The sequence below is a fragment of the Aulonocara sp. 'chitande type north' Nkhata Bay genome, linkage group LG4, assembly GCF_057382095.1.
Source record: "Aulonocara sp. 'chitande type north' Nkhata Bay isolate Kocher_YH1m ecotype deep benthic linkage group LG4, A_spYH_male_GT1.1, whole genome shotgun sequence".
NCBI lineage: Eukaryota > Metazoa > Chordata > Actinopteri > Cichliformes > Cichlidae > Aulonocara > Aulonocara sp. 'chitande type north' Nkhata Bay.
In genome coordinates, this window is record NC_141347.1 from 24093615 (window position 1) to 24113857 (window position 20243).

The 20243-nt window shown below is 38.5% G+C and overlaps 1 protein-coding gene and 1 long non-coding RNA gene across 2 annotated transcripts in view; one reads left to right on the forward strand and one right to left on the reverse strand.

The window, feature by feature from the left end:
• Nucleotides 1-20243, reverse strand: part of LOC147332628 (ras-related protein Rab-26-like) — a 60365-nt gene that overhangs the window by 20240 nt on the left and 19882 nt on the right. The window contains exons 3-5 of the mRNA XM_086289300.1: nt 14830-14871; nt 13772-13838; nt 8812-8864 (exon numbers count right to left, since the gene is read on the reverse strand). Coding sequence (XP_086145426.1) covers nt 8812-8864; nt 13772-13838; nt 14830-14871 — 162 coding nt within the window. The remainder of the gene's footprint in view (nt 1-8811; nt 8865-13771; nt 13839-14829; nt 14872-20243) is intronic.
• Nucleotides 890-2463, forward strand: LOC147332629 (uncharacterized). The gene is made up of 2 exons (XR_015128829.1): nt 890-1160; nt 1250-2463. It is a non-coding gene; the product is annotated as an uncharacterized LOC147332629 (long non-coding RNA).

Consider the following 20243-nt stretch of genomic DNA (forward strand, 5'->3'; position numbering starts at 1 on the left):
CCACTGTGAGGAATCTCTGAGTCTTTTTTGTTTAGGATATACCCTTCAGCGTGCACATCAAGCAAGTATACAGGGCCTGCCTGTATCATTTGTGCAATAAATAAAAATAGAAACAGAGTGATGCTGAAAACTTAGTTCCCACATTTATTACTTCTAGGTTGGACTACAGTAATTTATTACCATCAGCTCGCTCTAAAAGCTGCCTGAAAGCCTTCAGTGGATCGACAATGCTGCAGCGAGAGTATCAGAATCAGAATACTTGAATAATCTCAGAAGTCATATTTTGACAGGGACTAGAAAGAGAGCACATTTCTCCCATTTTAGCTGCTCTTTATGGGCCCTTTGTTAAATTCTGACTTGAATTTTACATCCTTCTCGTCGTCACATACAAAATGTTAAATAATCAGGCCCCTGTCATATCTTAAAGACTGCATAGCATCTTATTATCCTCACAGATCACTTCGCTCTCACAGTGCTGGCTTACTTTTGGTTCCTAGAGTGACTGGAGGTCACTCTAGCATGGGACCAGCTCTCAGCTTGGATTCAGGAGACAGACACCCTCTCTACTTTTAAGATTAGTCTTAAAACTTTCCTTTTAGATAAAGCATATAGTTAGGGTTGATCAGGTGACCCTGAATCCTCCCTTAGTTACGCTTTAGTTGGTGTAGGCTGCTGGGTCATTTCCCACAATGCACTGAGTCTTTCGTCTTCATTCTTCCCCTCATCCTAAACCAGTCTTGGTGGCTGGCTGGCCCTCCCTGATGTAACCCAGTGAGTTTACACGACTCAGTAATGCACTACATGTTATTGTTAATTGGGATTTATCATTACTCTGTTAATCACTGAGTTGATCAAAAAGAAATCAATAATAAAAGATAAATACTATAAATATAAGAATAAAACCCAAAGAGTATATTTAACACCCCTACTGGTTAGGAAGGAACAAGCCCCGCCTTCCCCTGCTCTGTACCGTCACGTGCTCAGACACAGAGAGAGACGGAGGTGCACGAGACCATCACTGATTTTCACCGCCAAGCTTTTCGCTGGAACATAACTATTAACTTGATAAATTGAGCAAATATCCATACCGGAGATCTGCATGGACCTTGGAGAAACGGACCTGATTTATTGTGAACATTTCGGACCTTGAAACCATCGCGGTGAGTCAGAAGCTGTTAAGCTAACCTTGAAGCTAAAAAGCTAACAAGAAGTTAACAGGGAATATAATGGCCCGATTTCAATGTTGTAGATCTGCGCGGGAGCGGATGAAGTGGACAAGATCCTCTCTGAGAGTTGAACAAGATCCTCTCTGAGAGTTGAACAAGATCCTCTCTGAGAGTTGAACAAGATCCTCTCTGAGAGTTGAACATTAGAAGTGTGCTGGTGAGTTAAACTGGGACTGGGCGAATCAGGCTAATTGAAAAGCTAACTAGCCTAATGCTCATAGCTGTAGCTGACCACGTTTTCACTGTGGGAGAACACACGGGGTTTCTCACTGAGTTCAGCCATTTTGAGCACTCAGCTTGTGTGCTGATGATGTTCTAGTATTACTTGTTGAATATTAAATGCACTAAAATTAGATGATGGAATAAGTTAATGTTGATCTTAAAGGTCATGAATCTACTTTATTTTGTTACATTTGATGCTCGAGCGGCACTGGATAGATGTCCGTGTGTATTCTTACTGTGCTGATACGTTACCACATACTGTAAAACTACAGCCTGTGGGTTTTTGTATATTCTTTTGGTAATTTTATTCTGTACATTGAGTGTAAATAATATATTGCTTCATTGCTATGCAGTGTAAAGCAATGCTCCTGTAATTCAGTTAAAGGGCAATACTGTAAAAAAATAATCTACCATAGTTTATGGTTTATTTCTGATTTCTGATAGAAATGTGCACCTTGACGATAGAATAAGCTGATTGTGATTTAAAGATTGCATTCATGATTAAGATGCACTGTATAGACTATAGTTAGAAATTAGAATTAATGTTTTGTGCTTGTTTTGTTATAGCACTTACATTATTTACATATGGCCATGTATATCATTAGAGTGTGAACTGAATTAGTAATAGTCCTGTTGTTTACAGGCTAGGTTTTTTTATGGGATCGTGAGACCTGGATCTCTTCCTGACGAGGAAGATGGCGAGCCTTTCCCTTTGAACCGAACCGAACCACAGCCATTCTGAGTTGGCCCAGAAGGGCAGGTTGCTCTTCTCTCACGAACAATTGCAACAGTGCGGTAGGACGAAATCGCACCAATCACAAACTTTTGACCTGTTGGATTTGACTTGACTGAACACTGACTATTAAGCCGGCAAGACTGACATATCTGAGCTCAGATAGGATTCTGACTGTTATTATTATTGCTGTCACTGTATTTTATTTTATGTTTTCATTCCTGTTCATAAAATGCTGTTAAATTGTTGCTAAATAGTTTAATACAATTCATAGCAACTTTACCTGTGGCTCCAGTCATTCTTCTCCACGCAACTCCCTTTATCCCTCCTGCGAATCTAGCTATTGGCCCATTCTCTCCATCTTACTTTAATTTCCCCTACCCTATCCTGTACTTGGCTACACTAAGCATCGTTATGCAGAAAGTTTTTTCCTGTTAAAAGGGTGTTTTTCTTTCCCTTTGTTGCCAACTGCTTGCTCATTTTGATTTTCAGGGTTTCTTTCTAATATTGTAGAGCTTTTAATCCTAGAATATAAAGTGCTTCGAGGCAACTGCTGCTGTGAATTGGCTCCATGTAAAGGAAATTTATTTTAAATTCCTTGAATTAATACACAGCTTACTGTACATGTGTAAAACTGGTAACTGTAACAGAAAGTTAATGAGGCTATGTTAGATATAACTGTTAAGTAAACTTACTTATTTTATGTATCCAAGCAGCCATGTAACTATTTCACTGACAGACGCTTCCCTTCAGGTAGAAAAAGTGTTGAAGCGACTGCAGTGTGTAAATCCAAGTATGGATTTTGTTTTAACAAAGAGAAAATAGGTCTTAAGAACACTTACAGTTAGTTTGCCTCTGTTGCAGCTACTTAGAAAGCGGACATTTAAGAGAGAGAAGTTAAAACATCTCTGTTTAGGACAGATGATTAACTGAGAGGCTGTGAGACATTTTTTAAAACTATGAATTATGCAAAGTTTCTTTAGAGGAATCCCAGAATAAAAATATAGACTTGCAAAAGAAAAAGCATAAATGTTAACCTACCAATGTTAATCGATTTTGCCCTGACCTCATGCTGTTATAATGGTCTAATAATAACTGAATATCTATTTTAAGACCAACTTTTTTGTTAGCCCCAGATGTTAATGATGAGGAGAAATCTCTCATGACTAGATGGTTAACAGACAAACAGACAGGAGTGAATAATTTCGATAGGACACTCTAATTCCCACAAAGAGCAAATGATCTTACTCCTGAACGATGGCACCACAGGAGCCAGGCTGCTATTTAAAACACAAGCCCAGACAAATAATTTGCGGCAGAGGTCTAAATAGACTTTTATAGTCTCCCTGAAGCACCACTTCTGACAAGAAGGCATTCATCATCTTACTAAATGGGTTGTGTAGTTCTGCAAAAATAAAGACTTGCGTTACTTGCCACTGTGTATTATATAAACAAACCACTGATTGATAGCGCTTGCCAGGACGGCGTGAAACACCTGAGTAACTCTGAAACAGCCAGATGTTTATGATGCAGCGCACATACAAGAAATCATTTGTGGATGAATTTGACTTTATCTTCAAACCACTTAAAACATAATCCAAGTGACAGCGGCTGGAACATTCATGAGATGAACTGATTGGACTTCTATTGCCTTACATGTTGAGTCTTTCTCTCAGAGATGATGGACAGCTCGAATGATGTTAATGTGCTGCTGTAATTGTGTCCTCGAAACACTGCAGAGGGGAGCGGTTCTGAGGGCACGAGAAAAGGAGAACTATTTGCCTATCTCATTTCTGCTTCTCCTTCAGAGTGGCATTCATCACCATTAGTGTTCATTAACATGAGTTAGTGCTCGTTAGGCAGCAGTATGCCAGCAGGAATCTGCAGCTTACCGCCAACATATCTCCTGCCTGTAATAGACACTGACTGAGTGTGAGAGTGGTGGAAGGATATGAAACAGGGAGGGAGAAGGCTGAGCAGGGTGGGGAAGGACTTGTCAATCTGTGCCTCAGAGGATTAGTGTAAATGTATCAGTAGGAGACTATAACTGTATTAAATAAACGTCAACAATCTCGGGGGCGGTGGTGGTGGGGGGGACTCCACCAAGCTGTGAAACAACCAAAAATAGACAGAAAGTCAAGCTGTTCATTTAACTTTGCTTATCATACTATTTGTGCCTACATTTACAATAGGGCTGAACGATATATCGCATTTGCGATAATATCGCGACATGATCAAGTGCAATTTTCTAACCGCAAAGGCTGCGATTATACTGCGATTATATTATACAATTCATGGGCTGCATCCTCCTGAGGCCGCATTTGTAGACCGATTACGTCACAGCGACGCGCCGAAGGCTGTCCAAATTACTACCATATCCCAGAATTCATAGCGCGGCCCAGCCAAACTCCAGTTTCCAGCAATGGCGGCCGCTACTAAGTTTTAAAATTACTCATACTAATCTTTCTGGGTCACAAAATAAACTTTTAACATATTTTCAGGCGAGAAAGTAGTTGTGTAAACATCAAATATCTGCTCGGTTTATCAAGATATCCCATATTTGCAAAAGTGCTTCGACGTTTTCAGAGGCGTCTGCTACCCACCAGCTCGACAGCTAGCCGGGAGCTCGAGGGTTACTGATGCGGCCGAGAACGGCACAACTCCCGGCACATCATTTTCAGATCACCGCGGAGTTTCGCTGCTCGGGTTAAACGTAATATATAAGTCACTTAGACAACCTAAAAATGTTATTGTTGGGCTTTTTTCAGTGTTTTGTTTGTTCGTGAGTAAATCGGTTTGGCTGAGATTAAAGTTATTAGATTAGATAAAATAAAACTTTATTAATCCCCCGGGTGGGTTCCTCCTTGGTTTTCACACAGCTGACTAAACGTCAAACAGAAAACTTATTAAACAGAAGTATGAGACAGTCGAGAATTTACGCCAGTGTCTGGTTATATTTTAGATAGCAAGAAGCAGACGGCCGAGTTTATTAAACTCCACCGAGACAGCGGTGACGCTAATCAGAACTAGACCGTCCAATTTCACGCCTTTAAACTTTAAAGGCGTGTTTGTGTGTGTGTTTATACAATTGCTATTATGTTTGCACTTTATGTGTAATGTTACTGACTGCAGAGATCAGTAAGATGTGTGTATTTTTTATTTATTAGTTTTATTTATTTAATATTATTTTTTAATTGAATGACTGTCTAGTAGTTCACAGATGTCGAAAAACTGAGTGTGGTAAAGCCACTGATTTTTTTTATGTATATTTCTGCAATCTGCACATTGTACTGACTTTCATTTTAATGTTTACACCAGGGTTCCTTGTCAGCACTTTATGCTCAGATGTTTGTAAGCTAAAAATAAACTATTGTGTATGTTCAAATATACTGTTGTGATTGAAGAAGTTAAATAAAAATGTCAGTCATCAATTCATGCATCACCTCATGTCATCATAACAGAGGTCTGTCTTCCAGGAAAGAACAGTTTAAAATTAATGTAATATAGTATTGGCCATACTATATGATGTATTGCTTGTCTTTGTTTAATAATACAGAAGACAAATACCTTAAAAAATAATCGCATATCGCATCGCAATCGCAATATTGGGGCAAAAAAAATCGCAATTAGATTATTTTCCATAATCGTTCAGCCCTAATTTACAACTCTAAAAAGTAAAAATAGTCTCGTATGAACAAGACAAATAGGGAGTTTTAATTAGGTAAGAGCAAAAACAAGTGGGAGACTTGACGAAAACAGTGGCAGATTTTGATTTTTGGAAGGCCATACTGTGAATTGCTCCATTTGTTCAACTTGGAAAATTGTTGAGTTATATTTAAATCACGTAAAGGGGCTGGTTTTCTACTCAGACTGTAGCTCCATAAAAAAAAAGCAGATATCCATACTCTCCAAAGAATAAATCAGACTGCCTTTGGTGATCTCTCTGACCTTTTTGAGGCAATTTTACACATTTGTTTTTTTAACAAGCTGCTATGAAACCTGACACATCCACAGATCCATTACCTGAAGTGAACTGACACCATTCATCTATCATTTTACACCAAGCTTACAATGTATACATGTAATAATGTTTGCAGCTCACTAAGCTAGAGGTCTCAAACTTATATTTGCTCATAGGCCACAAACTGTGGAATTTGATCCAAGTTGGCCCGAACAGTAAATGATAAGCTAATAATCGAAACAAACACAAAAATGCTCCACAGCCTCTCACAACAGTACAACAATAAGTCCACACAACCCGTCTCACTTAGTTTACTAAAATAAAGTGCTTCCAGGCTCATTTATAGTCGTTCTCAAATATGGTATGTTTGTACATGCACTTCACTGAATAATATATGCTTAGTTTTTCAAAGTAATGCAGTAAGAAGTGCAAACTTTTGGCACAATTAATGTCACAATTAATACAGGGATCCATTTTACACTCCTGCTGCACTCCCTTTTAAATATTTTCTAATCAGTTTGCAGTCTTCAAATCTGAGTGTTGTCCTTTATCTTTGTTAAATAAATTTAGAAAGTCTTACACTGGGTTTAAGAAATTTCTTTAGCAATTTGTTATTTTGTGCTAATATATCTATATATGAAATATATACAGTAAATATGTGGTTAAAAAGTCAAATTTGATACACAGCAGGTTAGAGGAGTATGCAGGTATACCCATGGGTGAAGATTGTTGGGACAGTAAAGACTTCCATATAAAAAAATAGCCCGTAGCACTGTGTGTTGGACCATGAAGACAAGGGCCAGAGGCCTGTTCTAGCTAGATTTTGTGTCAGATAGCGGACAGTTTGCTACTTGTACTCCCCTGTGTTACTATTTTGCCAACGTATCAGTCCTTCCTCTCTGCATTCTGCACTCACATAACCCCCCCAACCCCCACTCTCACTTTAGCTGTTGTTCAAATCTGGACTTGAAAAGCATCATTCCTGCTTCAGTGATCTCACAGGGCAGATAGGCACATCACATTTCTCTAGCACAGGCTGGTAACAAACAGGCTCTTCGTGCCTTAACAAGCCCTTTGGTGCACTGAATGAATCCTTTTTTGGTCACTGTAAATTAAAGCAATTGCAAATTGTGTCCCCTTGTGCTGCAGGTTATACTTATTACACAGAGGGGAACAAGTGCTATGATTACAAAGTGACACCAGCTGACACAGCTCTACCTCTTTTGACAACTGTTGTTGCTGAGGAGGGTAAATGGTGAAATAGAGGTTTCTGTAAAAGCTGCCATTTTGCAGCCCTTTCTGACAGTTATTTCACTTTTACTGGTGTCAAATTGTCAAATAATTTAAATTTATTTTTGATAATGAATGAGTAATTGTTTAGCCTGTGCTCTTAACATCAGTGAAAACTATTTTTCCCATTTAAATATTGGAACAAATTGTTTTCTTTATAGACTTTTGCATCTTTTCATGTCCTCCCCTGCTGTGCTGCTGGCATTTCTTTTTTGATTTCTAACTGAAAGAGTTTTGCTTGTTCTTTTAACGCAGTATATAACATAATTATTATATGACAGAAAATATCAGTTTTGTTCTGAAATCTATGAATCAATACAGAAAGTTCAGGGAAGAAAACACTATGCTGCAATTTGGGATTTCAACAGTGTTATATGAGACTGACTGGATCTAACTGCTGTGTTTAAGCAAAACTATAAGCCCACAACAAGTTCTGGATTGAATTGGTCTCATTACAAACAATAATAAATGGTTTCATATACACAAGTGGTCATGTGATTATTATTAATTTAATCCTTCATCAACTAATCTGTTCTGAGTGCTCCTGCTGTCCGAGTGCATCCATTACTTCCTAGTAGACAAAAAGAGAATTTTAAGATGACCTTGCAGAAATACTAATATTGACCTGCTGGCCATTATTAGTGGTACTGGCCTAGGTGCCTAACGATAAGGCCAAGTGTAGCCGACAGATGCCCCCCTAGTGATTCATAAAAGAAACTAAGTTAACTACATTTGTAAAAAATATTTTTCACCTAATAATTAAATCGTCCTGAATTTTATTCCTGAGAAATATCACAAAGTTTAGACAATAAGGTAACCATGCTACCCTAACTTTCAGTCTTCCTTCATATTCCTGATCCGATTAGTTATTTCATTCAAGTCTCCCCTTTGCACAGACCTCATTCATACTTTTCCCACTGGACAGTATGGGAAGAACTCCATAATGCCTTCCCCCAACCACCCCACCACAAATTACAATGACATAGTAATCAATCTCCATTTTCCTGATTGCCATTTGGTCATGATGTTGTTCAGCATTACAAAGTCAGATTGTACTTCCACTTATTCCAGTGACGATGAATAATGTAAGAGATGTCGCAGATAATTTTTTGACATTTGTGGCCCTGATCCAGCCACATCCTTTCACTTTTTAAAGACTACTGAAAAGCACACGTCAGGCATCGAAACCCGTGTCCCAGACCCACCCCAGACATCTTCACTAGCAGCTTCCTCTCATCCTCGACTCTGATCACTTACATGCACTACTTTTAAGGTGAATTTTGGAATGGACATGTGATGCAGTCATACTATGTACTTGCATAAAAGTGAGTACTATTTTGTTTTATGGACACAATTATTTAATCAAGAGAATGACTAACCTGTATGTTGTCAAAGGATGATTTGTTGGTGACGTCATACAGCAAGAGAAGAGCTGAAAGAAACAAAGCAAAAGATGCCATGTAGAAAGTTGTGGCATTAAAAAAAAACAACTGTCTTTAACCTTGATGCATTAACTTCATGTGAGTACCAACTTAATTTCGCAAAAAAAAACATATAAAAGTTTAATATTTTCAAGGATTCTAATGAATATAAATGAAATACAGAGAGATCCCCTAAGCTGTTCTAACTCTATGTAGCAGTTTACCTGAAGATACTCAAGAAAAAGAGACACTGCAGCTGAGAAAGGCAGCGCCCAAGGAGGGATGAACACGATGAGGACTGACAGCTATGCAACAAAGCTGAGGTCTGCCAGACTTGTGCTGCAGGTGTTTCTCACTCCTTTGCAATTGGTCACCACTAAGTGGATGAAGTCAGGACACATTAAAATCATAACCTGCAAGTCTCTGTTTTATTGGATATCTTTCTGCTATCTGAATTCAACATCTTATCCAGCTTTTTTCTATTACTAATGTTAAAATGCCAGCAGGTGTCAGCTTCAGGTGTTTGGTTAGTATCTTCCCCTCACAAATCTGAAGGTTTTTGCACTGTAGAACACATGGCACAGTCAAGCTAAGCTTTAAATGAAGAGATTGTGAGGATAGAAGAAGGGAACTGATAAAAAGCAACAATTAAAGAAAAACAGCCAAGCTATTAAGATGAAATAGGGGACCACTTCCCATCACTGTGGCTCCAAGACAGAGGTAGACTAATAGGTAACGGAAGAATCTTTATTATGAAAGCATACTCACAACTTTCACGTCACAGTTTATGCTGTAAAATTTGTATTTTTAGACTTTTATTGGCTCTACCCTTGAGATGTTTTTCTGCCTGCCTGGCTCTTCTTGTTTGTGTAGGTGAATTTCTTTATTTCTGTTGATTCCTCTTATATTTTGAAGGTTATTCTTTCTTATATCCATTCTCTTCCCTGTCCCATTACTATCGGACCTTGCATTACTCCCTGATGTGTATTTAGACTCAGTTCCAGTATGGCCCATTGACTTAGTTTCTTGTCCAAGTGAACAGTACACCACCTTGAATCAGCGTCCAAACCAGCTTTGAGATTGTGGACTCACTACACATACAAATACAACTTCTTTCCTCACTCATCATTTCTGGATGGACTCAGTAATAGAAATAAATGGTTTTTGGGGAAAGGTTGTACATGACTTTGTACTCTTTTCTAAAAGGTGTTCCATTATTATTATAAATTATAAAAAAGACAGATGACCAAATAGGAGCATTTTTGGAGGTTTTGTTGTAAAAGCTGGTATAAAATTGTCCATCACAAAGCAAAAAAAGTGAACGACAGGCATACATAGATCTGACAGTGGTAAAAATGTTGCAGAAGATTGGTGTCCTTCCATCTGAGACAGCTGAGGGCATTTGGAGCTTATCAGTGTATTTAAGAGTCTGTTCGGCAGCTCCAAGTGTGATTCCCCACTGAGGAGTTACTTTTTATGCAGTCTGAAATAACTGGATTAACTAATCCCTTTTTCTACACCAAATGGCCTGCATATAATTTAGAGATGTAGCTTGGACAAATTAAGTTTTTAATACTGAAATGCACCAGTCTTCTGTTTTAGCCCACCTCTTCTGTTCTGTGTCTGTCTGTCTTTAATTCATAACTTGTTCTGATCTTGGTTTTAATGCAGTGCTTGTGTAGATAAAATTTGTATGCCTTGCTTTAACTTAACTACAGGAAATGTCCAGTGCTGAAACAATAACCACAGATTTCTTTTGAATTGAGCTAAAAAAAAAAATACCTGATGACTGTCTGCATTTTTCTCCCACACACCAAATACGCTGCCTATCCACCAACATCTAAAATAATCCCGCTGTTCTCTCCATGTCCTCTTGCAGAACAATTCCTAATTCAGAGTCTCTTTATGCTCCTACACTTCTCTCTCTGCGTTGCTACCTTAGCTGTGGAGCCCCTGGCTCCAGCTCTACTCCGATAGCCTAAATATTATTTCACTGACAAATGGCTTCATTTATAATTGTCCATTTCAGCTTCATGAAGGAGTGCAAATCCACCGAGTGTAAACAGGGAGGAGAAGGAATTGTTTGACTTTTCCAAACTGAATGAAGTGGAAATACATGGAAATGCCAAAATGTCACAAATAAATCATAAAACAATTACAGTTTCCTGTGGGTCTGATCAGTTTTTTGGGGGACTTTGACAATTTTCTTGTGTGGATTTTGGCATTGGATATAGTATAAGGTTTGGTCAAAAAGATCTGCAACTCCACCAAAATTCATATCTAATTTGCTTGTCTCCTTGTGCACATGCTGACCGCTTCAAGCATCGCTGCAGTTTTCGGATCACCCCATTCTGACTGCATCTATATTATGACTGCATTTTAAGGAAGATGATACAGACGCCAGGTTGGTGAGTAGTGATGATGTTTGTTAGGCTCAAACTGCTTTATTAATGATGCCTTGTGATGTTACAGTAGAACTGAAGCATTAAGAAAACATTAAAAGTCTGACCCTGGTGGACGACTTCACAATGAATGTGCCTGTGCATGCAGAAATAAATACAGCATGAGCGCTGTCTTTGGGCTCGAGAATTCTGCTCTTCAGTTGAAGGCTGGGGTTTAGTCTCTAGGTTGTAGTCAGAGAAGCAGTTCTCTTTCTCAGTGATGATCTTCAACAATGTGGTTGGACCAATCTGACACAAAAGTTGATATTTGTTGTCTGTAAGCAAGATTTCAGAACAGGAATTCCACAGAGTGATCCACAACACAGGAGCTGTGGGAGTGGTGCCAAGCTACCCATGGATACCACCTTAAAGACGAGTCAATTTAATGCAGGACTTTAAAGATTTAACATTTGGAAAAGAAAATTGAACATGTTTTATAAACATTTAATCTTGTGGTACACAGCTTGCATATAGTTGCAAAATTAATTAAAATAAAACGCCTTGTGCTGTAAAGCACTTAAACATTTATGTACCATTTCAGTCATAGCCTTGCCCCAAGGTCTCTTTGCATTAGCAGTACATTGACGTAGACAGACGTATAAAGCAGCTTCAAAACAATCAGAAATAACACAAAACCTGCAACAGCTGCCTGGTTACATGAAGAAGCAGAAAAAAGTTACACTGCTGGAAATAACTTTGGTTTGTTTGCAGGCTTTGGGGGAAGCACAGAACACAGCATGAAGACAGACAGGGAGATCAAACTGTGTGAGCTTTGGAAAGCTGGGGAACCACTACAGCAGACCTTTTGCACAACGCTTCAGAGACTTCAAAAATCGACTGACAGTCTGGTCCTGAAACGGGAGTTTGTTCAGATTAAACAACGTTGCACAGATTCAGTCAGCAGCACTTATAGGCTTGGTATCAACATGAGTTTTGAAGCGATGTGTGAAGGTGTGTGCCAATAGGCACAAAGAAAGAGTTTTGTGCAAAGAAAAGTCTACACTATTTCAATTAACCTGTCACAGTTTTATTAATGCTGCAGTGGCCACAAAAAAAATTTAATATTCACATCACATCCTGGATATTTTTCTCCAATAGCAGTTCAGGCTTTATTAAATTCTTGTCTCACACACGCTCTTAGAGCGGCATTAAAAGAACCTAAAGTTGATTAGGATGTTGGAACATTCTCTCATTTGCTCCACGGCAGTAATGGAAAAATAACAGAATTCCGACACAAAGACGAGTAAGGCTACATTCCAGACATGCGTGATGTGGTTTTGAGAAAACAAGATATGTCCCCAGGGCATCTTGCCTGGAACTTACCCTGCTAAAAGTCTGTTAGGGTCCCCTTATTACAGGAGACAGAGACGATTCGGTGAAACTGGTGTAATTACGCAGGCTGACCGCCAAACCCTAGCATAGATAATACACGGAAACAGATGATTTTGTTCTATCATTTATGCATAGTTGGTCATACACCAAACCAAACCCCAGCTTAAGTTCCACAAACTTAAATTGATTTAAACAGGCACACTGACCCAGATGGTTGATCCCACAAGAATCCCCAAATGACCAGAGATTATAAGATGAAAGGAAGTGATGCAGTCACATAAGTGCACAAAATCACAAACACATACTGAAACATTCAGTGAATATCAAGCAGAAAAAACAAAACAAAACAAAACATAGAAGCAGAGCTGATATTTACTTACTCAAAGACAGGTTAGGTCTGCTTAGAAATCTGAATTAAACAGTAATTTTTATTTAGTAATTCCTTGGTGAACATTATTTAGTAAGGATAAGATCCTGGATAGGTAAAAGCCTGAGAAATCAGAGTATGTTTGTTCAGATTTAGTGTATCATGCACCAGGTTATTCACATTTGATCAAAGACACTTCCAAAAAAGACTTTTAACACGATTACCAACTCCATGATAACTCAATGTAATGTCACAACTAAGAGCTTTCTAATTAACTTACATAGTGACTAATGCCGTCAAGATGAATACAAAGTAGACATAAACACACGCTGACTCACACCCATATGTGATGACTGATTACACATCATCAGAGAGTCCCCGAATCCTGAAATTGCTGCCCTTCTATCTCAGCTGAAGTGTTATAAAGCTTCAGCGCTTGACAATTCTGCAGTGTGGAACAAAAGCTTTGATACGAAAAAGGCTGTGAAATACAACTGCTGTAAAAGTTTAGTTTGATGGCAATGCATTGTCTTTGAAAACATCAACACTCCCTTTCATTGTGTGCAGTGTATGAACTCGAATCCAATGCCAGTCGCAAAATATTCATGTAATGGGAGGAAAAATAAAGTTCGCAATTTGCATACAAATTCACTGGCTTTCATTGCATAATGGCTGAATGGCAGCTGCATATAATAACACATTTTGACAAGAACAAAGTTAAATCATTAGTATAATAATCAGGAAAAGATATTAAAGTGTGTATTTGTGTGTGTCTCACCGTGGGCATCACGGTAGTAGGCATGAGTGACACTGCGGAACCGCTCTTGTCCAGCTGTGTCCCAGATCTGCAGATAATTAGAGAGAGAGGTGATCATTGAAATAGAAGAAGAAGTTTCAGTCTTTTTAATAAGCCTTATGTTTGCTCACTCAGCTGGAAGGCACTCACAGTGAAACCACCCATTCAATTCACTCTGTGATTTTGGATAAGCATAGAATATGGTAATTAGATCTATGGGACTCAAACTATCTTACTAACACAGCACTGAAAAGGACTGGTAGCTCTCAACAACACCGGCAGAATTGTTCTGGCTAGTGTGCAAATAATTTCCTTTGTACTTTTCACATACAACAAAAAACGATGGTATTAATTAAAGTCAACTTTCTGTACATTGGAAAAATGTGGGTACTGTGTAAATTAATTCCAATTCAAGCTCATATTTTATCACCAGCTAGTCAGTTTCATCAGTCTTCTATCTGTTGCTAGGGAGGTTGTCTATACTGAGTATCAAAAGTTGTTGCTGGAAGCAAGGTTTGTAAAAATATTGATATGATTGGTTAAACCAAACCAGTCACAGGCCATTTCACTAAAAGATGCCAAAACATCTTTGGTCACTGCAACCACCTCTATTTGTAATTTGGTCCATAATCATAGAAATATTACCCAATTTGCAGCTTGAAGCTCATACCATAGATTGGATATATACAGTAGTAAAAATTTCTTTTGTCAGATTTATTTTTTTACCTCAGTCAGGGTCATAACACTGAACAGAAATCACCTGGCTGATACTAAGTTTTCCAATCTTAGTGGAATTGGCTCATTAAGTCTTTCTCCCCCATCAGCGCTGTATCTCCCCAGAGTTTGGCTCCAATGGCAGTAATGTTTTCTACTCGCTATGACAGACCTATGATAATGACTTCAACCTATCAACGTGTTTATTTAACAGTAAATAAATATGGCATTTCAAGATGTCTGTCAATAATCTCCACCTTTGTAGGGACAGGTTATATACCAGACTATGTTTTTAGAATATTATCTTAATAAATTAGATTTCTTACCTGGAGCTTCACCTTGACTCCATCAATGTTCAGGACTTTATTCTGAAAATGAAAGATAGAAATGATGTAGGTAAGCAGTGATGTAAATGACAGTACCTAAATTTAGGCATGTTTTCCAACTTGCAACAATATTTTTCTGTATATGGCACAAGCACCCTGATGTGTGTATGTGTAGAGCATCCTCTAGTCTCTTCCTTCCACAGTCTCCTCTCCACTCAATCAATATTGCATGTGTGCACCTTACTTTGCCCCCTTTTTGAAGCAGCCTCGCCTTTTTCCTCCAGAGGATTAACCCCTTTGCTCTCCTTACCTGCCTTTTTTTTTTATTAATCTTATGGAGACACTCCTCTGATCTGATTCAATCTGCTCTAACACACAGCTCAGTGATGCTCAGCCAAATGGACCTGGCAGGTTTGAGGTTGACCTGGTCTTGACAGCCGGTTTCACACCCTTCCATCAGGTTTCTGTTTTGTCAAAATTATACAAAAAAAGATTTGGTTCAAAAAAATAAAATAAAAAATAAAATAAAATCATGACTCATTTACAGAAATATTTATTTTTAACCCAATGATCAACACTAGTCACTGTAGTCCATATGTGCACCTGACTGTGGACGTACTGTGGACTGTGTAGTCCACCTGACCTAAGAGTAAACGTCACAGTTTTTCTGCGCGCTTTCTTCCATGATCATCATGTAAATAAAGTAATAAATAAAACCATTCGGACAAAGTGAACTAGGCTAAAAGATCTAAAAAAAGGAACACGTCATACCATGATCTAAAGAAACAATGTCCTTGACAGGCCTTGGCTGCCCTACCAACCTTATTCCAATAACATCTAAAGAACTGCAGACCTTGTCTCAGGCCACGTTCACACTGCAGGTCTTAATGCTCAATTCTGATTTTTTGATCAAATCCAATTGTTTTGTCTGCTTGTTCACACTACAAATAAAATGGGACAGCAAACGTGCTGTAGTGTGAACCCTCAAAGCGGCCCGCATGTGCAAAAGAAGACGTCACACACAACGCCTTCTGTTTAGAAGTCAAACAGTATTGTTTGACTGATGGCCCTTAATATAAAGACTTGTTTCAGACTTTACGTTTCACAATTTTGCTTTAAGTTATAAAGTTATTTTGTTATTTACATATGGCCTAATATTTATCCTTATTGCTGTTTTAGAGAGGAGCGGTGCTTCAAAGGATAGTTGCAGATTTCTGTCAGTATCTGCAGATTATACGGTACAAATAAAATGTCTTCCCAACAGTTTTACTAACATCTACACTGGATGGCCAGGAAGCGTTCACGATCTTATCGGGCGCTGACAATTAGCGTCTGTCTTGTGCCAGTGACGGAAAAGACTGCTTTAATGCGACATGACCATTCAAACAGCAGTCGCTTTCTAAAACATCAGATATGTATCGGATTCAGTACCACATACGAAAGTGACCCAGATTGGATTTGAAAATATCGGGTTTGTGCCATTCACACTGTCATACCATGATCGGATATTAGGGCTGAACGATATATCGCATTTGCGATAATATCGCGACATGATCAAGTGCAATTTTCTAACCGCAAAGGCTGCGATTATACTCTGGACATGTCCAAATTCATGGGCTGCATCCTCCTGAGGCCGCATTTGTAGACCGATTACGTCACAGCGACGCGCCGAAGGCTGTCCAAATTACTACCATATCCCAGAATTCATAGCGCGGCCCAGCCAAACTCCAGTTTCCAACAATGGCGGCCGCTACTAAGTTTTAAAATTACTCATACTAATCTTTCTGGGTCACAAAATAAACTTTTAACATATTTTCAGGCGAGAAAGTAGTTGTGTAAACATCAAATATCTGCTCGGTTTATCAAGATATCCCATATTTGCAAAAGTGCTTCGACGTTTTCAGAGGCGTCTGCTACCCACCAGCTCGACAGCTAGCCGGGAGCTCGAGGGTTACTGATGCGGCCGAGAACAGCACAACTCCCGGCACATCATTTTCAGATCACCGCGGAGTTTCGCTGCTCGGGTTAAACGTAATATATAAGTCACTTAGACAACCTAAAAATTTTATTGTTGGGCTTTTTTCAGTGTTTTGTTTGTTCGTGAGTAAATCGGTTTGGCTGAGATTAAAGTTATTAGATTAGATAAAATAAAACTTTATTAATCCCCCGGGTGGGTTCCTCCTTGGTTTTCACACAGCTGACTAAACGTCAAACAGAAAACTTATTAAACAGAAGTATGAGACAGTCGAGAATTTACGCCAGTGTCTGGTTATATTTTAGATAGCAAGAAGCAGACGGCCGAGTTTATTAAACTCCATCGAGACAGCGGTGACGCTACCGTCCAATTTCACGCCTTTAAATTTTAAAGGGTTCCTTGTCAGAACTTTATGCTCAGATGTTTGTAAGCTAAAAATAAACTATTGTGTATGTTCAAATATACTGTTGTGATTGAAGAAGTTAAATAAAAATGTCAGTCATCAATTCATGCATCACCTCATGTCATCATAACAGAGGTCTGTCTTCCAGGAAAGAACAGTTTAAAATTAATGTAATATAGTATTGGCCATACTATATGATGTATTGCTTGTCTTTGTTTAATAATACAGAAGACAAAGACCTTAAAAAATAATCGCATATCGCATCGCAATCGCAATATTGGGGCAAAAAATCGCAATTAGATTATTTTCCATAATCGTTCAGCCCTATCGGATATGGGTAAAAAAAAATCGGATTTGATGAGCTTTCGCCTGCAGTGTGAACGTAGCCTAAGTCGTGTTGTATCGTGTTCAGGTTATTGTTGAATCATGAATTTTGACCTAAGAACCTCATCATGATGATCCCAAAGACTTTTGGGAAGGTATTCTGTGGACTGATGAGACAAAAGTTAAAATTTTGCTATATCTGGTAAAACTAACAGCATTTCATAAAAAGAACTTCATACCAGTCACGTGGTGGTGAACCATCTACACTTGTTGAATCATCGACTTTAAAAAACCCCCCCCAAAAAACCCCCCCCCAAAAAAACAGCTAGTAAAAATGATACTTTTCACCAGAGTTAGTACTTTTCTTCCTGAGAGGAACAAAAGTCAGCAAGAAGTGTCACAACATTTATTCTAGTAGTAATCAAGACATTTCACCAACACCACAAAGCTCAGACTTATGGGACACAATTTCTACAGTCTATATTTTGAGTGACTTTAGTCATTAGACTAGATCTTTAGATCTACTTTAGTAGGAGAACTGACCACCTGCCATTGCCACCCCATCATCCATCCATCCATGTATGTCTGGGAAGCTTTGCCCAGACTTCTCTCTTCTCACCCACCTCCTCTAGCTCTCAGAAAAATTGAAGCATTCTCAAGCCAGTCAAGGGTGTCCTTGGTCTGCCCCAGAATCTCCATGCAAAAAAAGGAAAAAAAACAAAACAAACCAAAACAGTAGCTGGCTCATTTTTATACAGAAGGCTCTGCAGTGAGTCCCTACTAAAAGACAAAGTCCCCCCACAAAGTATTTCAAAGGGTGAGGTCCGACAAAACCTGGAGGAAGCTCTTCCCTGTATTTTAAGGATCCACGACCTCATTCTTTCCGTCACTACCCACAGATTGTGGGCATAGGTCAAGGGTAAATCGACGGCATTACCGACACACTCAGCTTTTTCTTCACTGCACTGTATACGTGTACATTGTTTGTGTCACTGAATATGCTGCTACCATCCATTTGTCAATGCCCCATTGCTTTTCTGCCACACATTAACAAAACCCTGATATACTCTAACTCCTCCACCTAAGGCAGTAGCTCATAAAGAGTGGGTAACACACTCTGTATGAGTTACCTAAAGACCATGTTTCTCAGGCATGGAGGTGCCAATATTCATCTCAGCCTCTTTGTGCTGGGAAACCTGGAGAAAAATGATAAGCACTGACTGTTCAGTCACTTAATGCAAACAGTAGGAAACATTTTGGAAAATCAAAGTTTTCTTTAAAACAAGGGATCAGATGCTTGGAGGGATCAGACGACTTTTATAGTTCATTTGAACCTGGTAAACACTGAATGGAGGAAGATAAATATGAGCAACATTAAAATACATTGTTTATTGTCTGTCTTTTCTTGCTATTACCCTACTTTAGATTAGAAAACAGAAGCACTACTGAGACAAAAAACAACTCTCAACTCACAGTGTTAATGACAAAAAAATAAAATAAAGATTTTACTTTATACTGATTATAGGTTGTAGCTACTCGACAGGGCATCTAACACATTAAATGCAATGAATAAGAGTCTGTACAAGTTGGAGGAAATCAGCTATATTTTTTCCGAGATGAAACAAGGAAGTAATCTAGCTCTCGATTCACTGCTCCTCAGTTGAAACTATAGCTAGCTTACCAAATGCTGAAAAATGTTTGTAAACTCAAGTGATGGATCCAAAAAAGGGGGAAAACTCATACCAGGTAGTCCAAATGAAAAAATTCCCTGTACACTGAAACACACTGCTTGACATCTGTGACGTATTTTATTACTCGAGAGTACCCAAACTTAAATCAGCTGCTACACCAGAAAGAAGTTCAAGGTTAGTGAACATTTCAACTAAAATCACAAGTTGTAGTGAAATGACCTAAAACTGAAATCACACACACACACACACACACACACACACACACACACACACACACACACACTGAACCAAGGAATTAACTTTTCCTACTTTTTCCAATGTTTCCTTTTTCCTACTTTATTTCCTTTCAGTTTTGCATCTATCTCCACATTTTACTTTTCTCTTCTTTTACTCTTCTTTCACTTATTCTCTCTTTAATTACTTTCTTTTTCCCCTTCCAAATTTTTCCATGTTTCTCTTCATTTTTTATTCATCTCCATCCCTTTTTCTTTCATTTATATTTCCTACTTAGCTTTACATCATGCCTCCCTTCAAACCCTTTCTATGATTTCTTATTACTTTAATTCTTCTTACTCCATCTGTTTTTTTATTTCCTGTTACTAAAAATTCTGTTATTTTAAACATGTAAGTCATCCCTTATGTTACCTATATGTATCTGAAGCTTTCGTGATCATTAATTTTTTTACTCATATGGCTCTCTTTGTGAGGTACAGTGTGGGTTTTAGCAGAGAGTTAGTGGCCTAGGAGTGCATTCATTAATGTCCTCAGAGAAATAGCCATATGGTGTGTGTGTGTGTGTGTGTGTGTGTGTGTGTGTGTGTGTGTGTGTGTGTGTGTGTGTGTGTGTGTGTGTGTGTGTGTGTGTGTGTGTGTGTGTGTGTGTCAGATGCATTAAAACACCACTGTTACTGTGGTCACAGGGGCAAATATTTCAATTTAGGTGCTTTTTATGCTTGAATGATTCATAAGTCAGTGTTTAGTGGTTTAACAAAGAATTAAAAAAAAAAAATTAAATAACCAT